This window comes from Lingula anatina, chromosome 4 (assembly GCF_051362555.1).
Source record: "Lingula anatina isolate TDL-2025a chromosome 4, LinAna3.0, whole genome shotgun sequence".
Taxonomy (NCBI): domain Eukaryota; kingdom Metazoa; phylum Brachiopoda; class Lingulata; order Lingulida; family Lingulidae; genus Lingula; species Lingula anatina.
Genome location: NC_141770.1, coordinates 11,573,288 through 11,592,625, shown reverse-complemented (window position 1 = coordinate 11,592,625; position 19,338 = coordinate 11,573,288). Strand labels below are relative to the sequence as shown.

At 38.3% G+C, this 19,338-nt stretch overlaps 1 protein-coding gene and 1 long non-coding RNA gene across 4 annotated transcripts; one reads left to right on the top strand and one right to left on the bottom strand.

Annotated features, from left to right (window-relative positions):
* Nucleotides 1–301: 301 nt before the first annotated feature.
* LOC147762289 (uncharacterized) lies at nucleotides 302–18,530 on the bottom strand. Of its 3 annotated transcripts, none has more exons than XR_015333949.1 (4): nucleotides 18,373–18,530; nucleotides 17,861–18,044; nucleotides 2,343–2,536; nucleotides 302–2,075 (listed from the first exon to the last, which is right to left on the bottom strand). It is a non-coding gene; the product is annotated as an uncharacterized LOC147762289 (long non-coding RNA). The 3 variants fall into 3 exon arrangements; XR_015333947.1 differs by having other exon boundaries at nucleotides 302–2,078; nucleotides 18,373–18,528; XR_015333948.1 differs by lacking the exons at nucleotides 17,861–18,044; nucleotides 18,373–18,530 and having other exon boundaries at nucleotides 302–2,078; nucleotides 2,343–2,567.
* Nucleotides 11,856–14,662, top strand: LOC147762290 (uncharacterized). Its single transcript, XM_087011361.1, has 2 exons — nucleotides 11,856–12,238; nucleotides 13,837–14,662. The coding sequence occupies exons 1-2, from the start codon at nucleotides 12,037–12,039 to the stop codon at nucleotides 13,980–13,982; spliced, it is 348 nt and encodes a 115-aa protein (XP_086867487.1). The 5' UTR covers nucleotides 11,856–12,036; the 3' UTR covers nucleotides 13,983–14,662.
* Nucleotides 18,531–19,338: the final 808 nt, after the last annotated feature.

The window sequence follows — 19,338 nt, the reverse complement described above, 5'->3', positions numbered from 1 at the left end:
AATTGTACTTGATACAAGAAATTGGATATTGAAATTAATTAAATCTGCCCTTGCTCCCACTGTTGTGAAAGGACATAAAAAGGATCTTAGAGGGACCGTTCTCTATAACTGAAAATGCCCAATGTTGTTGTATTTTACAGGAAAGTTCCAAATTATTTTCATCAAGATTTAAATTTCATCCCGCTCACATCTTTTTAAATTTTTTACCCAGCAAACCCAGACTTATTTTTTAAGGGTATCAAAAGCTTTTCATATAGCTTTTATCCTTTAGCTGTATCTTTTTTAATACAAAGTCTTAAACTTTTTATTCATACAGCTTTTATTGTCTTTCTTTTTATACAATGCTTGTACAGAACATTTTTTTATTGATATTATATATATTATCGGATAAATAAACATTTATCTCCATTTTATCTTTATCTCTGGTGGAATTCTACTAATTCTGCGGTAAAACACTGTTTTACTAAAAATGTCACAGCATCCGTATTTTTCATTGTATTGGCTTGAAATTTTCACTGTTGATAGAAAAATGCAAGTGTACTCAAAAGGTTCTTAAAACAACACTTATTAGTTGTCACACCACTAGTGTATTTCTCAACTTTATATTATTTCTCTTTTTCTTAATTATCTCCTCTGACTTAAATGTTCATAGAGTTCCAATGATATTCAGAGATAATAATTAATAATTACAAATAATTATCTCTAATGAAAAAAATATCAATATAACTTGAAAAACAAAAAGGCAAATAAACATTGTTTTGCTTTAAAAAAGCTGCAAGGACCCAGTAATTTTAACTTAAATATTGTTTGATATTACTGTCCTGCATTTAATTGCCAAATTTCAAGATGATTGTTCAAAAATATGCAAACAGATAGATTTAAAATAAACTTGATATACATGGGCCTTTTCAGGCCTTCTGACCAGGAAAGGGTTAACAGTAATAATTCTAATGATAATCAGTTTATTACAAAAAGGTTGAAGTTGTATAAGTAAATGAATTGGAGTGAAAATTATAAAATTAATTTTCATGAAGATCAAATTTAGGTTTTTAAATAAAAAAATGCTTACAGACCTCAAAGTTTGATGACAACCTAGTAAATGTGAACAATTTATTGCAGGTTGGCCTGCAAAACTATGTACCAATACATATATCAACAGAAAATAGTTCATTAATATAAAAAGAAACAATCCCTGCCCATCTGATGTTCAGTACATGGAACCATGCAGATACACTATGGAGCCACAAAATTTCTTAGACATGAGAAGATTCAAATTGGTCATAATTTACATGAAAGTCAGATAAAGGTACTAAAAAACATCAAAAGAATTTCCCACCAAAAAAATGCATATTTAACAAATTTCATGTGGGTAAAAGTTATTAATCCTGGACTGACCAACCCTTGATCCTGGGATATTTAAAAAGGTGATTAAAAAAGCATGTCTTACATTTTGTCCTCAACAGGATAAATTTATCACTAATTGAATAATTTAACAAAAATGACTGCATGCACTGAGGTAAAGGATAACCAAAGGGTACTAGTACAACTGACTACACAATATATACTAAGTTAACTTGTTTACAGGATACTTCATAAGATTAGCTGTGTATATATGTATGTATTTGTCTACAAGATATTCCATTGTTTTCTATGACAGTTCTTTGGATTTTTACTTTATTTATTTATTTATTTATTTATTTATTTATTTATTTATTTATTTTTATCTATTGCAAAGCTCGTATCAGCAGAGCTTTTCTTTTACGTTTTGTCATCCTAAAGGGACCTTATGTTTCTAATGAGATAGATCTGCCTAACTGACAAATTTATACAGAGTATGGCCTTGTCATTTCAAAGCATAGAATACACCATAGGCAGTGACAGTCTTCTTGGTATTCTCAGTGTGGGTGATGGAGTCCGGATGACATTCTTGCGGAACACCTTCAGGACACCACGGGTCTCTTCACAGTTAAGTCCAGAGATACGCTTACAGCATATGCTTGACACCACCATGGCGAGCCAAATAATGGATGGCTGGTTTGGTGATACCCTGAATGTTCTTTTTTGCTTTTGGGATGCTGCTAAAAGAAAATTTTTAAAGTATTTTCTGAAAAATGGAATGAGACTAAAATAAAAAGTATCATCTTTGACACCCAGAATATCAGCCAAAGTTTGGATTTTTTTTTTAACTTAAGCTGAACAAAAAGTAATGACCAAGCAAGATGGGAAACAACAAAATCCACACCAGTGCTGTTATTTATTTATTTATTTATTTATTTATTTATTTATTTATTTATTAGAACTTTTTAATTAGATTTTTTGCCAAGCATGGCAGTGTACAGTACCTGCTACTAGGTTAAGGAAGGCTCTTCCAAGGGCGAGGAGATGCATGTTGTGGAGCAGGGCCATTTACCTGCAAGTGGAGCTAGGGGCACTCAAAGGGACAGGGAGTCACCATACGCAGCACTCTTGATGGTCCTTTTCAGGGCCCCAAAAATTAATGCTGGAAACATCTCTGGTCTCCCAATGACTGGAGGCCCTGAAGAGGGAAAAATCAATCCTAAAGAGGGTGAAACACCAAGCAAAACAATAAAAAAAAGAGGAAGACGTAAAGGTGGCTCTATAACTATATTCCTTGGGTAAACTGCACTTAGCAACACTGAAGACATGCACATCCTAAGACAGTGCCTGAATTACAGACTGAGCCCAAGTGCAATTGAATCAACCAAACTTAATACCAACACACACAAAAAAAAAATAACAGTCCATGATTGGTCTACTTGGAGGATTCTGCCAAGATAAGTAAAACAGTTGCAACACATTAACATGCATTGACCACACAACCTAAAGATGTCAGCACACCTGATGCATATCAACATAAACAGTTTTAAATACAAAAAAACTATTAGTTGTTGAACATTTGGTAGAGTGCAATCCTGACATTGTATACACAAACAAGACTAATTTGAGTGAAAAAACAAATGACAGTGAGCAGCCTTCAGATGTAGGGACAGAGATGCATGCGTATGGAGGTGGAGTGGCTATACTCCATTTCAGTAAACTTTTTTTTTTTTTTTCGGTTGCAAAAAAAAAAAAAAAAAAAAAAAAAAATACCAAAAAGGTTTGTGTCGACATTAGTGAAAAGCAAGACCTGATTAATCTTAATGATGAGGGCAAAAGAACACATATGGCCAGTGACGGCAATACTGATACTCTGGATGTAGCTTTTGTCATGACTAGGCTTAAACGGACTGTTATGTACCTCTACACAAAAACCATACAGAATAACTGAACAGCAATCTGCTTACAATGGAACATCAATAAAATAAACCAAACCTTGTTAAACCATCAAATTATAAACAACCTAAATAGTGACACAGTCACACCAGCCTCCAATGGAATAGATTTAGCATGTAAATGCACTAGAAACTGCATGCCCAAAGAAAAAAAGATTATATATGGAGAAAATATATGGAGAGTGAGGACACCCAAAAGCTTATAAAACTGAAAATAAGATTAAGACACGTAGCTCAAAACAAAAAAGCCCTTTTTGTAAAATCATGTATAACTATGTAGTAGTAATTCAAATGCTAATTTTGTTATTTATTTCTGTTTCATTTTTTCAGTCTATCCTGTTTTCACAAATAAGGGGATCCAGCACTTCACGCGCTTCCCAGCACACAACAGATGCAGCACCGAAGCCGAGGCAAAGTACCATTTGACTTCATAAAAGCACTTACAGTCCAAAACACATACAAGAGCCTTCAACAAATGGCAAAGAGCGTACCTGGAAAAAAAAGAAGGAATCAAGCACAAAGTCAGATTAGTTGAGGCAGCCCAACTTGCTATAAATAAACAGTGGACCACAGGAACAATCCTGCTTGATGTAGAAAAAGCATCCGTTGCATGTGGCATGATGGACTCAAGTATAAATTAGGGCATTACTGCATTCCGAACAAACTCATAAGACTGCTATCTTCTTTCCTCAATGACAGAGAAATAAAAGTTAGAGTAGGAACAAATGTCTCCCATCCTGTCAGGCTGAATGCAGGCACACCGCAAGGGTCAGTCCTCAGCCCTCTTCTTTTCTTATTATATGTGAATGACCTCCCCATACACCCTTCCCACAAAGTGGAAGCATCACAATTTGCTGATGATCTCGGAATATGGACCAGTGCCAAAAGTACAAAAGCACTGGAAATAAGACTAAACGCAGCACTCAGACTTATTGTAACTCTGGTGCTCTTTGTGGTGAATCAAACTAAACACGTAAAAAACTCAGTGGTTTTCCATAATAAAAAAAGGAAAATACAGCCTGAAGTTCACCTGTTTGGCGAAAAAATCAAACAAGTCAAGGAAGCCACCTTACTCGGAATCACCCTAGACCAAATATTGACATTTAAAAAACATACAAGAAACATAACAACCAAAGCAAGGCAGAGGACCAATCTCCTAGTAAGACGGAGAGGCACCAGCTGGGGTACCTCAAGCTCAACCTTGATTAGAGAATACAAGGCATTCATATGCCCCATATTCAAATATGGAGCAGTGATATTTGCTACCACAAACAAGACATGACAAGTGGAGATGCAGAAAGTCCAAAACAAAGCCCTCTGCATAGCCTTAAAAATGCCCTATGGTACCAAAATTGAGCATCTACGTAACACAGCAAACCTCAAACCAATATCCAACAGACTTTTTCATCTGGGTATCGAAACACTCCTCCAGCCTCATAATGAAAGCGTTACACATCCAAAAATTACTCATCCAGAGAAATCACAGCAATACTGCTCTAGACAAATACAAATGGGCACAATGCCTGCAAGTGGAATATGGATTTCATGAACAACTTCTTACCATTAATTGTATTTTTTTCTTTCTTTCTGATTATTTACTTTATTTATTATTTATCTATATATTTATTTATTTATTTATTTATTTATTTATTTTTCTCCTGCTGTGTCCCAAAAGCATGAGGGTTGAAAGAGGCCACTGTCACAAGACTTTGGTCCTCGTAACTTCCCTCCTCGGCTTCACCGACAAACTTATTCAACTGCTCCAGTATTCTCATACTGTCCACTACAGTCCTCCGCTCTACCAACTGAGCTACAGGTATTGCGAGTACTCGGACATACTTGGAGAGTCAGCAAAAAAACACGAACTAATCAAATTAAAAAGAAAAATGAGAAGACTAGCTCAAAAGAAAGAGGGAAGCTTATACAAAACATTATACAGTGTTTACACTGGTAACAAGCTCTGCCATACTGCTCAGAATAAGAGGGGAAGATAACTCTTGTCCAGATCACAGTGGAGTCTGAACATCAAACCTACAAGAGGAAGACAGCATTGGGGATGAGCAGATTCACAGCATAATAAGTTGTTATAGTGGCAATTGTCAATTGCAAAATTGTTCAAAGTACTCATATGTGTATGAAGGTGGCTCAGTAACTATTTTCCATGAGAAAGGTAAACTGCACTTAAGCAGCACTGAAGACATGCACATCATAAGACTGTGTCTGAATTACAGAATGGGCCCAAGGGCAACTGAATCAACAAATAAAAAAGCCACCACTTATAAAGTCAGCAGATGGTGAAACTATCCACCACGTTGCCTTTAAGTAAAACAGGTGCAGACACTTACACTCATCAACCACACCTCCTATAGATATCGGCACACCTGATATCAACATAAACATAAACAGTCATATCAACATAAACGGTCTTAAATCCAAGAAACTATTAGTTGAATATTTAGTAGAGCATAAACCTGACATCGTATGCATAAACGATACTAAGATGAGTGAGTAAACAAAAAAGTCAGTGAATGGCTACATGTATCAGATGTTATGCAAGGACAGGGATACACACGGGGTCGGGGTGGCTATACTCGTTAAGAAAGCAAAAAATGATTTGGGGTATATGCTAGGGAGATTTGTAATAAGGCGGTCTATTTGGTGATTGGATGACCCAAATTTCCATCTTATTTCATGTGCACCTCATTGGATGTATTTTTATTAAAATCATTGAATTTGTATAACTGTATGTGGGACAGGTGTGCTAAAATATGCAGCATTGAATCCGAGGCAGAGTGAAGGAATGGCATATTTCTGTATGTATCATCACGTTTAGTGGATTTCTGAAAGAAATCAAAATTTGCAAAAGAAATATACTTAATTCCCACCAATTTGGATCGAACATCTGTGACGTTCTTGAAGTCATCTTCCTTACCTAAGAAAAATGAAAGTGCAAGATAGCTGAAATGTGTCAGAACCCTAAGAATTGAGGACTTGTCCAATCATATCGCTCTACACTCATAAGTGGTCGTTTTGGCCAATCAAGGTAAGGTTTGGTCTTGAAGATCGTTGGCGTCGGATATGTGAGTATATAAAACAAGGCAACCTTCGGCAGATCATTCCGATTCAGAAGCATGAATTGATTCGATCATTCCATTCATCCAAGCTAATACCAATAATGTCGTACGCAAAGGCTGTTGTATCCAACACAAAACGTCCTTTTAAGGACGTGGAGGTAGAGATGTTGAACCACCTTAGGGAGGTACTGGCATCTCTACCACCACAGCTTCGGCAAGCTCTGCTAGCTGATCCCTGTGGCAAAGGTAAGTATGAACAGGATTGCTCTCCCAAGGGCGAGGAGAAGCAGGTGTCGGAGCAGGGCCGTGTACCTGCAAGCAAAGATACAAGTACAATTTCTCCCAGTGGTGAGGAGAATTTAGATACAGAGTAGGGACGTGTACTTGCAAATCGGTTGGTTAATTCTCCAAGGGGTGAGGAGATTCAAAACACAGAGCAGGGCCGTGTACCAGCTCTCAGTGGTCCTTTTCAGGGCCACAAAAAGGCAGCAGATATCTCTGGTCTCCCGATGACCAGAGAAATGATAGACCCTGAAGAGGGCAAAGCCCATCCAAAGAAGGGCAAGACACCCGGTCTCTCGATGACCGGGGACAGCAAAATGGATTGGGCAGTTAGTGAGCAAAGAAAGAAAAAAGGGGAAAAGAGGAAGACAGGTCCTCTGGTCGGTGACCAAACCAGCCCCATTAGAGGGGAGAAGGAGGGAGATAATCTCTCAAAGAAAGCAAGGAAAAAGGCCGAGAAAAGTGACAAACTGAATGAGAAGGTGGAGACCGTGGGAGGCGATTTCCGCAAAATCACCGAGAAGGCTCCAGCAGACGACCCTCCACGGGGCGAGGAGGGAAACTCCGAGGAATCAGAGTGCACCATTGTCCACCCTGAAACTAAAAAAAGCGGACAAGAAAACAAAAAAGCAGAAAGACCTAGGCCCATTATGTTAGAAAATTTGCCTAGGCACCTGGATGACAATCCACTGAAATTAAAGAAGGTGCTTGGTGATGCCGATATCACTAAAATTGTGAAAACAAAGGTAACACCCTTATCTTTCCCAAAGATGAGGTTTCAGCTGAGAAGCTACTTGCCCTGAAAAATAAAGAAAGCCAACTAAATGAGGTTGGCATAAGAAAAGTAGCGAACAAAAAACAAAATAAAGAGAATTTGTGCGTGGTCATCTGCAACATAGCAGTTTCAATAACAGACGATGAAATCAGAAAAGAAAAAGTTCTGTTAGCTAAGCGTATGTTCAGCGCTTAAACAGGAAGCGAAATTAACAAGGTGAAAATTACGTGTGAAAACAAAAATCAAAAGAAAGACTTGATTGAGAACGGTTTGTTGCTGGGTTATCAAAAATACAAAATTCGTGACTACAAGCCAGTCACAGCACCAGTGCAACAGTGCTACAAGTGTCAACAGTTCGGGCACGTAGCCGAACACTGCAAGTCAGCCGAGACTTGCAAAAACTGTGGTGGGGCGCACAGTTATAAGGAGTGCAAAGAAAGCACCCGCAAATGTGCCAATTGTAAAGAAGAACACCCGGCATCTTTCAAAGGATGTAAGGTGTATAAAAAAGAAATGAACACCGAACAAAAATGCATATCAATAGACAATGCTAAAAAAGGGAATGTTGCTGAATCAATCAAATTGGCAATATGCCTAGCCAAATTACTTATCAAAATGACATCAAAAAGACTAAAGATACAGGCAAACGAGAGCGACATCTGTAAAGACATAGCAGAAACTGTAGCTACCACTTATAAGGTCAACATAGATGGTGAAACTATCCATCACGTTGCTTTTAAGTAAAACGGACACACAAACACGTATCAACCCCTCCACCTAAATGATGGCGGTACATCTGTTGCATATCAACATAAACAGTCTGAAATCCAAAAAACAACTTTTAGTTGAATATTTGGTAGAGCATAAACCCGACATCGTATGCATAAATGAGACTAAGTTGAGTGAGAGGACAAAAATGTCAGTAAACGGCTATCAGATGTTGCGCAAGGACAGGGATGCACACGGGGGCAGAGTGGCAATACTCGTTAAGAAAGACAGAGTTCCAAACTATCAACACCAGCAACCTCACAGCTGAAGTTCTGGGAATAGAGACTACAATAAATCAAAGAAAAACGGTAATAGTCTCATTATATAATCCACCGCATATAACATTAGACAAAGCAGTATTTAAGCACTTTGCTGATCAATACCAACATTGCCTCTTTTTAGGTGATTTCAACAGTAAACATGCTTTCTTCGGTTGCAAAAAAAAAAAAAAAACAATACCGGGAACGTTCTTTTTGACATAAGTGAAGAATTAGATCTGATCAATCTTAACGATGAGGGCGAAACAACACATATGGCCACCAACGGCAACACTGATACTCTGGACATGGCTTTTGTCACGACTCAACTTTACTCGAAAATAGCGGACTGTTATGTAGGTGAAGATGGTGGTAGCGACTATCTACCTCTACACGTAAAAATCATACAGAATAACCGAATAGCAAGAGCACCAACCGTCTTACGACGGAATACAAGAAAAATAAACCAACCACTGTTTGACCATCTAATTTCTAAAAACCTAAATAGCGACGCAGTCACACTTACCACCACTGAAATAGACGAAGCTTGTGAGAATGTGACCGAGACACTAATAAATGCACTTGAAACCGCATGCCCAAAAACAAAGATACGAGAAAATGTATGGAGAGTAAGCGAGGACACCCTTAAGCTTATAAAACTGAAAAGAAAACTAAGACACCTGGCTCAAAAGAAAGAAGGCCCTTTCTATAAAATCATGTACAACTACCTGAATGTCTAAAAAACAAACTATGCGACATTTATAACAACTGTCTGCAGTTGGGATATTTCCCCACAATATGGAAAGAAGCAACTGGAATAATGATACCCAAACCTGAGAAAGATCACAAAATAACAACGAATTATCGACCGATCAGCCTGCTAAGCTGCCTAAGCAAACTATTCGAGAGAATAATCGCAAACAGAATAAAAGAAAAACTTGAAAATGACCAATACTTCAATAAATGGCAAAGAGCGTACATGAGCAAGAAGGAAGGAATGGAACATGTGCTAAGACTAGCTGAAAGTGCACAACTGGCAATGAACAAAGGCTGGGTTACGGGCGCTATGATGCTTGACGTGGAGAAGGCTTTTGACTCAGTTTGGCACGCTAGGTTAAGGTACAAATTAGCACATAGTAACCTGCCAGTTAAGATTGTCCGCTTGCTGTCATCTTTTTTGAAAGACATAAAGATCAAGGTCAGAATCAAAGGTGAGGCATCCGAATATGCAAGTCTCAATGCTGGCATGCCTCAGGGGTCTGTAATCAGCCCGTTGCTTCAATAAACCCAAGATACTACACCGAGGTCTCTCAATTTGCAGACGATTTAGGCATGTGGACATCATGCAAAAATGTCAAAAGCATAGAAACCAGACTGACTGGTGTGATAAAGGATCTCGAACTATGGTGCTCTCTAAGGCGGATTTAACTAAACACCAAAAAAAAAAACACAATTAATCATCTTTTCAAAATCAAATCAACAACCTAAGCTCAACCTCACACTTTTTGGTGACCGTTTAGAAACATGTGAGGAAGTAACACTGCTAGGAATCACCTTTGATAGGAAACTATCATTTAAAAAACACGTTGACAATATAGTGAAAAGAGCCAGGAAAAGAACTGGCCTTCTTATCAGACTGACAGGTACAAACTGGGGGTCTTCGAGTGCCTGCCTCCTAAAATTATACAAATCATTCATTCGACCCATACTCAAATACGGTGCGGTCATACTAGCGGCTACCAAAAAAACAAGGCTCAACGACCTACAAAAAATTCAAAATAGAGCGCTACGCATAGCACTCAAACTTCCTATGAGTACTCGAATTACAACTGGCTGGTTAACATTGAATATATATCAAGCAGACTATTTTTCTGGGCACAAAAACAATCAGCAGGTTTGAAAATAACCTCCTATTTAAAGAACTAAAGCTGAAAAACATAATAGTAAGCAAACCAGGCAAAAATACTACCCTTGACTTATATAAATAATGATACAGATCGTGCACGAAAAACTTGGCGGCTTCGGTCTCCCAACGACCGGAGAAAATACAACTGGCCCTGAAAAGGGCAACACCAATTCAAAATTAAGGAAAGAATCTGGTCACCCGACGACCGGAGACAAGGTGAAGGAATTGGAATAATCATAGCTGAAACAAGGAAAAAAAAAGGATTCATCTGGAAAAAATACACAAGCTGGAGGGGCGGCCAGCGTAAGAGGAAAGGAAAAAAATCCAAGCCACCCAAATAACACCACGGACAGACGTGCAACAACAATAGAGGCAGAAGAAAATATACAAGAACTCGGGGATTGAAAGAGGCTCTTGAATCTCGACGCATGAGACCTCGTAACTTTCCCGCAACGGCTTCGCCGTTGCAAACTTATACTACAGGCAGATCATTCCAGATTTCTTCATTCCATCTATCACTTTGATTCATTAGGTCGATTGAACATTCAACATACCAAGCTAATACCAATAATGTCTTACGCAAAGGCTGTTGTATCCAACACAAAACGAAGAACTTGAGATGCTGAACCACCTTCGGGAGGTTCTAGCTTCTCTACCGCCACAGCTCCGGCGAGCACTGCTTGCCGACCGTGGCGAAGGTGAGTATGAGGGATCGGATGCAAGGCAGGGCCGTGTACTTGCCTGTGGAACAGATGACTCTCCAAGGGGCGTGGAGAAGTCAGTAGAAGGGCAGGGCCGTGTACCTGCCAGTCAGTTGGAAGACTCTCCAAGGGGCGAGGAGAAAGTCAGCAGAGGGGCAGGACCGTGTACCTGCCAGTGGGTTGAAAAGCTCTCCCAGGGGTGAGGAGAACCAGGTAGCAAAGCAGGTCCGTGAACCTGCTGAGATGGCTGAAAGCACGAAGGTGCCGGAAGGAGAGCAGGGCCGTGTACCAGCTCTTGATGGCCCTTTTCAGGACCCCAGAAAGGAAAGGAGCGGCTCCGGTCAACCGATGACCGGAGAAAAGGGGGTCCCTGAAGAGGATATGCACAACAGTGACAAAAACAAAAGAAAAGCAGAAAAGAGGAAGACAGGTCCTCTGGTCCCAGACCAAACCAGCCCTGTAAGAGTGAATAGGGAGGGTGAAAACCTCTCCAAGAAAGCTAAAAAGAAGGCCGCTAAAATAGTCCCCTACCTGATATGCATAAAAGCGTTTAGAAAAGCTCTTTCCTTCAATATGTGATGTGGCCAAACAATTTTCACGGTGCATTAAGATAAACAGTAAAAGAATATCCACAATAAATTCGGCAACCGAGAGGTGCGGCAACATATAGATAATTGCGGTAGTATTTATGCCGAAACATCAAAATGAATAGCCCCGCCGTTCGAGCCTTTTAATCAGATTCAGATCAGATTAACCAATCAAAGCAACGGAAAAGGGGTCACGTCACCTTCCCACCAGGCCATGCCATGTAAACAAAGCAGCATGACGGCTGTAATGAAGAGTCTGAGGAGGGAGACGCGAAATCTTCGCCAAATTCTCATCTTTCGTGTTGCATGCACATAGAAGAAGGTAGCTAATTAAGAGACTCTAGATACCATCACACGTGTTCGCTGGGAAAATTTTAGAGTCGCAGCGAAACAATGGCGGAAATTTGGCAGCAGAGAAGCCGCTGCTGTTCAGTGGATCCGTACAGTACGGATTTAGATAAAGGATTCGACGATTTGGAAGCCAAACCACGATGTCACTTTTCTTGCTACAGAAAGCTAACTAACAAGAAGGGGCTATCTCAGGCGGCAAAGAAGTATGAGAAAGCTGAGAAACAAGGCAGTCCTGCTGAAGAAGGTATGTCAACATATTGTAATTTGTTTTTAAATCAGCCCTGATCGTGTGATGTTTACATTGTACGTGGCTGATGTTACATAACAATATGTGACTGATAAAAGTGATATGAAAGAAAGAAAAAAGAAGAAAATGATAAAAAAGTTTATTAGTGTTATTATTATTTTATTTGTAAATACTTAGAGGTTTTAAGATATGAAACAACTCATTCTCTGTTGAATAAGACCCCATTTCCAGAAATTAGATATATCTACTTTAGGGGTTCACGCTAAACAGCTGTCAGTGGGGCGGACACGAAAGTTAAATACCCCCTTACAGCTTGTAGTAGGCGGGACGGACATTTAAGCCGGATTATCTGACAGTAATCTAGTGAGACTCCCCACGGGGACAGATCAATCTAAAAGCTCTGGGAATACAGCCTAAGCTAGCTGTATGTTCTTGCCATGATTAACATCTCATTATTAGTTCATCCATATTAGCATTGCATTTACACAAAATAATGTAAGGCTTCACACAACAAGATATACAAACAAATGTTATGGTGGGATTTTATGAGACAAAGGCTTAAGTATCATGGTAGAATCTTTTATGTTATTTGTGGAGTGTTCCTCCCCCCCAGTTACATTGCTGCACATGTGCAACCATTAGTGAATATAAATATGTATAGGCTAAGCCCAACTTCAATGAGAATGTATTTTAGGGAATATTTACTGTATCTTGTGAGCCAGAAAAAGTAGGATAGCTTTTCACAGAACAAGCTGCAATGTGATTAATTTAATTAGGACTGTTAGGAATAATCCTTGTAACTTTCCCTTATGAATAAAATCAGTAAAGGTATACATAAATAGTATCAATAAAGAAATACGTTGACAAACAGTATCAATTAAGGAATAATTATAATGAGTAGGGTGACTGGTAGATGTAGTTCAGTTTAAAGAGAAGAGTCAATTTTATTCAAGGCATCTGATATTAATCTGGGCAGCAGAATGCTAGTGGGCTCCCTATTAATTATTAGATCTTTAAACTTGATTTATTTGTCTTAGTTGCAACAAATATTAAACAGTGGGTCTCATTTGCCTATAGTTTGTTACAGCTTAGTTCCTCATAAAAGGAACATGCTGAGCCACTAATACATTGAATCCTATACCTACCCTATGCCCTTTGAATCATGAGGATATATGTAATTATAGTTGTTAATATCACTTGGTGTCAATCATGTGATAAACTCACATGCGACTGTCTTATCTTATTTCATTATTATTTATTTATTTTATAGTTAAATCATAGTGATTGTATATACAATTGCACTTGCAACAATCAAGGATTTGCGGTCTGCTCTGTATTTGCTAAATCATTTGTGTATCCAGGTATCCAGATGTTTTTATTTGAAATATGTATTCTATGTTGTCTTTTTATTTATACAGGGCAACTGTTTTTATAACTGAATTTTGAGCACATTACTATTTTTACATATCTTTGTTACACCCACTTGGATATTTATCCAACGTTAAAGTTGTTTCTGTAGTAGTCAGTATCTGCACATTATAATGCACTAATATATATGGTATGAAAAGTAAAATGTTATTTTGCTTCTTTTACAGAACCATCAACCAGTTGCACTCTTCCCAAAATACAAGGTCCATCTCCCAAGAAATTGAGATCAGTCTCAGGGTTTGGTATATCAAAGTCACCAGTGCTGCCAGCTATCTGCATTATTTGTAAAAAAAAAAAAGTTGTGGTCACTTAGTCTAATTTTTGCAAGTGTTTTGATATTTAATGGGGAGACACTCATTTTGATGTAATTTTCACATTCATAATATTTTTTTTATTGTTTTGTATGTCCTTAATTTGTTTGAGATTGAGCTATTTAATTCCTGCCAGAAGTGTTTTTCGATTTTTATGTTCAATATTTCTAAAAGGTTTTCTATTTGATATAATTTCTTTGGTAGGTTGTTATCTTCGGATAGATTCTGTCCATGTGTTTCCCTTTGTATCTTGCTCAAGACTGTGCACCTGATTTACAGTTCTATTATCTACTAGTAGTTGTTCCAGTCTAAGACTAATCTTTAGACAGGTTTAGTTATAGTTGAAATAATAGGGTAACTGCCAAGCTTAGCTCTAAAAATGGTATTGCTAGCCTGCTTTCTTAGACCTAAAATCCATTTGCAAAACTTTAAGTGTACCTGGCATTTTATTATTCTTTTTCAGATATGCACAAGAAATGTAGAAAGTTATAATTTCACAGTTGAAATAATTAAGTTGGAAAAATATGTTATATATATCATAAAAGCCTTGTTAAATGTGAGCTGTTATTTCTTTTAATATGCTGTTATTACTAGACAATGCTGCAATTAGTTGCAACAATTAAACTTCTTTAAAAATTGTACCTCTGCAATTTAAAGATAAACTTGAACATAAAAAACTCAATTATTCTACCTAGTGAAGCACTTATATATTTTTGAAATAATTTTTTGAGCACTTTCCAGCTTCATAAACAGACAGTCCGCATGATACCTAGTTTGTAACTCTACACATGGATTTATACTATTTATCAGTGTAAAATATTGAGTCAAATAATTTTAAGTGATTATATGCGCTTTAACACAACTGAGAATTTAAAATGCATTCAATGTAACATTACTGAACATACATGCAAGTGATTATATGATCACCAGGGGCGGATTTAGGCCGTCTTCTGGGTCTTCCGGAAGACGGTCAGATTTTCAAGTTTACATTGACGGGTATCTAATTTTTTCTGTCGGAAGACGGTCAAAAGTAGAGGATGGATCAACAAATATAATTTGGAAGACTCTCAGAAAATATCTCTGGATCCGCCCCTGATCACTATATTGGGTAATAGTGTGACCTGTGTGCGATTGTAGAAGTGGTACAGTGCACAGTCTACGGGCTATACTACATACCTTTTTGCCGTGAATTCACGCCATCATTTAGCCAATTATATAAATACACCTAAAATACACGTATTTTCCAACTATTTAAATCTTTCTCTCGATATTGACATCGATTTTAAAAACCTAGGACGTATTTTTTTATTGAAACAACGTATGGGAATCATCTATTAAATGTGCAAGCTTCGCATGGAAATTCATTGTTTACATCGATCAGATGTAGGTCAAGTGATCACGTGACCCCTTTCCGTTGCTTTGATTGGTTTAAAGGGTAGAACGGCAGCACTTGGAACTACTCGGATGTCTCCGCACTCGACAGTCGAGGATTGCCGATTGGAACGGCAGGGCTATTCATTTTGATGTTTTGGCATAAATACTATCGCAATTATCTATATGTTGGCGCATCCTACGGTTGCCGAATTTATTGTGGATATTTTTTAACTGTTTATCTTCATGGCACCGTGAAAATTGTCTGGCCACTGGAGCTTTTCACACAATGAAACGATAGACCAGTGTAGGTAAGCGACTAAAAGGGCCAAATTAACGGAAAAGAACAGGGCAGTAGGAGGCGATTCCGACAAAATCGCCAACAATAGCCCAGAAAACGACCCTTCACGGGGCGGGGAGGAGGCTGGCTGCGATAGCGAGGAAATGGAGTGGACTCAAGTACAAACCAAAAACAAAAAGAAACCGGAAAATCAAAAGGGCACCTATCCAAAACCCATCCTATTTGAAAACTTGCCCAAACACCTAACTGACAATCCCATCAAATTCGAAAAGATGCTTGGCGATGTAAGCATCACTAAAACAATCAAAACCAAAAGGGGACACACACTCATCTTTGTGAAAGACAAAACTTCGGCAAATAGCCTACTTTCCCTGAAAGCAAAAGAAAGTCGACTAAATGAGGTGGGCCTAAGGAGAGTGGCAGGCAAACAGAATTTACAAGACAAAGAAAATCTGAGTGTTGACTGTTGTCATATGCAACATCTCGCAAAATATTACAGAAAACGAAATAACGAACGAAAAAGGGCTCATAGCCAAGCGCATGTTCAGTGCAAAAACTGGCACAGAAATAAACAAAGTGAAAATAACATGCGAAAACAAACATCAAAAGACAGAATTGCTGCAAAAAGGGCTAATACTAGGCTACCATAAATATAAGGTGCGTGACTACAAACCAGTCACAACCACGGTTAAACAATGCTGCAATTGCCAAAAGTTCGGGCACGTAGCCGAACAATGCGAGTCACCCGAGACTTGCAAGAACTGTGGAGGGGCGCACAGTCACAAAAAATGCTCGGAAAGCGGCTGCAACTGCGCCAATTGCAATGAAAAACACCCTGCATCTTTCAAAGGATGCAAGGTATACAAAAAAGAAATTAACTCAGAACAAAAGCGCACTGCAATAGACAACGCAAAGAAGAGAAATGTGAGCGAATCAATAAAACTGGCAATATGCCTAACGAAAATACTTATCAAAATTACATCAAAACGCCTAAAAATACAAACAAATGAAAGTGACATCTGCAAAGATATAGCGGAAGCAGTCGCCACCATCTACAAAGTTAATATAGATGGCGAAACTATCCACCATGTTGCCTTTAAGTGAACAAATTTTGGGTCGCGACTCAACTTTACTAAAAAATATAGGGCTGTTATGTATACGAAGACGTCGGTAGCGACCATCTACTTTTAAACGTAAAAATCACACAGAACAACCGAATAGCAAGAGGACCGGCTGGCTTACAATGGAACATGAGAAAAATAAAACAAACCCTGTTTAACCATCAAAATACCAACAATCTAAATAGTGACGCAGTCACACCAGTCTTCAATTGAATAGATTTAGCTTGCATTTGTGAGAATGTGACTGAAACACTAGTAAATGTGCTAGAAACCGCATGCCTCCCCCCCCCCCCTGTGCCCTCACCTTTAATAATTACATCTTTCTTTTTAGTTAATTCTCATTGCGTTATTATAATTTATTAGCCTTATCGCATAATTGTCTTTACTTTCCCCGTGTCGAGTATTCCGGTGACTCCCTTCGTCACAGTTTTCATGTAATTATTAAATAGAGCAAAAAAAAAAAAAAATGTCTCTATTACTGGAGTATTATAAATGTAGTAATACTTTTAACAAAAGGCAGAAAGCCTACCTCGAAAAACAAAGGAATAGAACGTATCGTTAGATTAGCAGAGACAGCTCAACATGTTACAACGTATAAATAAAAAGTAGGCCACAGGGATCCCGTCAATTAACGTAATGGATTGGGATAATAAAGAGCGGAAAATTAAAATTAACATTTAGAAATTTTACCAGTGGAAAGGGGTGGCCAAGGCGCACAAGAAAAATCCAAACCATTCCAACAGCCGCGGACAGACTAACAATAGAGGCAGAAGTCAAGTCTTTGAGGATTGAAAAAAAGCTGTTGCATCTTCATGTACTAGACTTTGCGACTTTCAGCATCGGCTTCGTCGCCAAAATATTATATAACATCTGGTGGTGGCGAAAGTAAAGGAAAAGTGACGGACAAAAGACATATTCAAAACAAAGAAAATGTGAGTGTTGGCATCTGTAAAATCTCTAACATTACAGATGACGAAATTACCAACGAAAAGGCCTCGCTGCCAAGGGCTTGTTCAGCGCTAAAACTGGTGTAGAAATAAAGTTTAAAAAATTGCATGTGAAAATAAAAGCCAAAAGAAAAACTTACTTGAATAGTGAATGGTACTAGGCTGTCAGAAATGGGGCCTCAGATCAAAGTGTAGCGCTCAATCGCCGACAGGGTGTATAGGTTGATTGTCTCTGGTGTAGGCCTACCTGCACTTAGTCAAGTAATCTGCCAAGTGATTGATTCGGTTTTGATTATGTTTATTGCCGACATCAAACCGAAAAGGCTGAAAGAAAAGAAATTAAATGAAATAAGTTACAAAAACAAAAGTATGACATAAAAACTGGAAATAATGAAAACTGAATGCAAATGCAATGAAAATATAAGCTATACATAAATAATATTGAAATTTGCACGAAGTACATACCATAGTGTGTAAGAAAAAGGAAAGGTAGGAACGTTATCGAGATCCAGAGCCGGAGAAGTTAGCGTATCGCCTTGAAAAATTCCCATGACAAAACATCCCGGTGACTCCCTTCGCCACATAAGTTTTCATGTAATTATTAAACTGAGCAAAAAATGTCCCTATTTCTGTAGAATTATAAATAGTTTACCTTGTTCTGCAACCAAGAGTGCGATCGTCAGATACTGCTGTACCGTACGTTGCCGAGTATAAAAGCTAGAGTGACAGAGAAAATAGTGAGAGTAAACCTTATATATGGTGCAGTGAAGAGAACTGTTCATTGTAGGGTGTGGCAGAGGCATGTGACCGTGCGTTTGGTATTATCAACACGAGTGGTCCACTGTATACGATATACAAGAGTGTACCTTGGCTTCTAGGCGAAGCCGAGTGGACGACGAGTAATTGTAACTGATTGTAATTATACCCCATGGCTGATCACCAATAGTGGTCCAATTTTTTTTATTGCATTTGTCATTTATCCCTTCAATGGGGGGTGGGGGGGGGGTATACCCCGTAGCCAGCAATTTCAATCGTGGTGTGTTTTTTTTTTTTTTTTTTTTTTTTTTTCTAAAAAAGAAGGACTTTTTAACATGAAACCTTTGTGCCCCTGGCTTAAATTTGAACCAGAACGGACTTTTCCCGGCAAAAAAGGAACCCGGTGTCTCGTACCGTTAGCCTACGCCCAACCTAATAGGCCTTCATCAGACTGACGTGAGCAGATGTTGACACTCACTGCCCGCTAGGACAGGACCCTATTATAAATGTCAGGTAGTGAGGTGCAAATGAGGTCACGGGCATGCTCTTTAAAATATTTAGGGCGCAGATTGCAAACTATGCTTAATTATTTTAGGGCCCCACATGTAGAAGTATATGTCAATGTTTCACTCTCCTAGAAACATGAATTGTAAAAATGAAGTCATCGTCTAGCCCTAGAAAAGGAACGTACGCTACTATCACGAATACAAAACGTCCTGCTGTGAAAAGTTTTACTCACGTTGAAAATTCAATCATCACTGGTTCCGTTCTTTGATTTATCTCCTACAAGTATAACGTCGTAAAAATTAGAATAATGATAATCTTCTGTATAATCGTTTTTGAGCGACTATAGTTTGCTTGT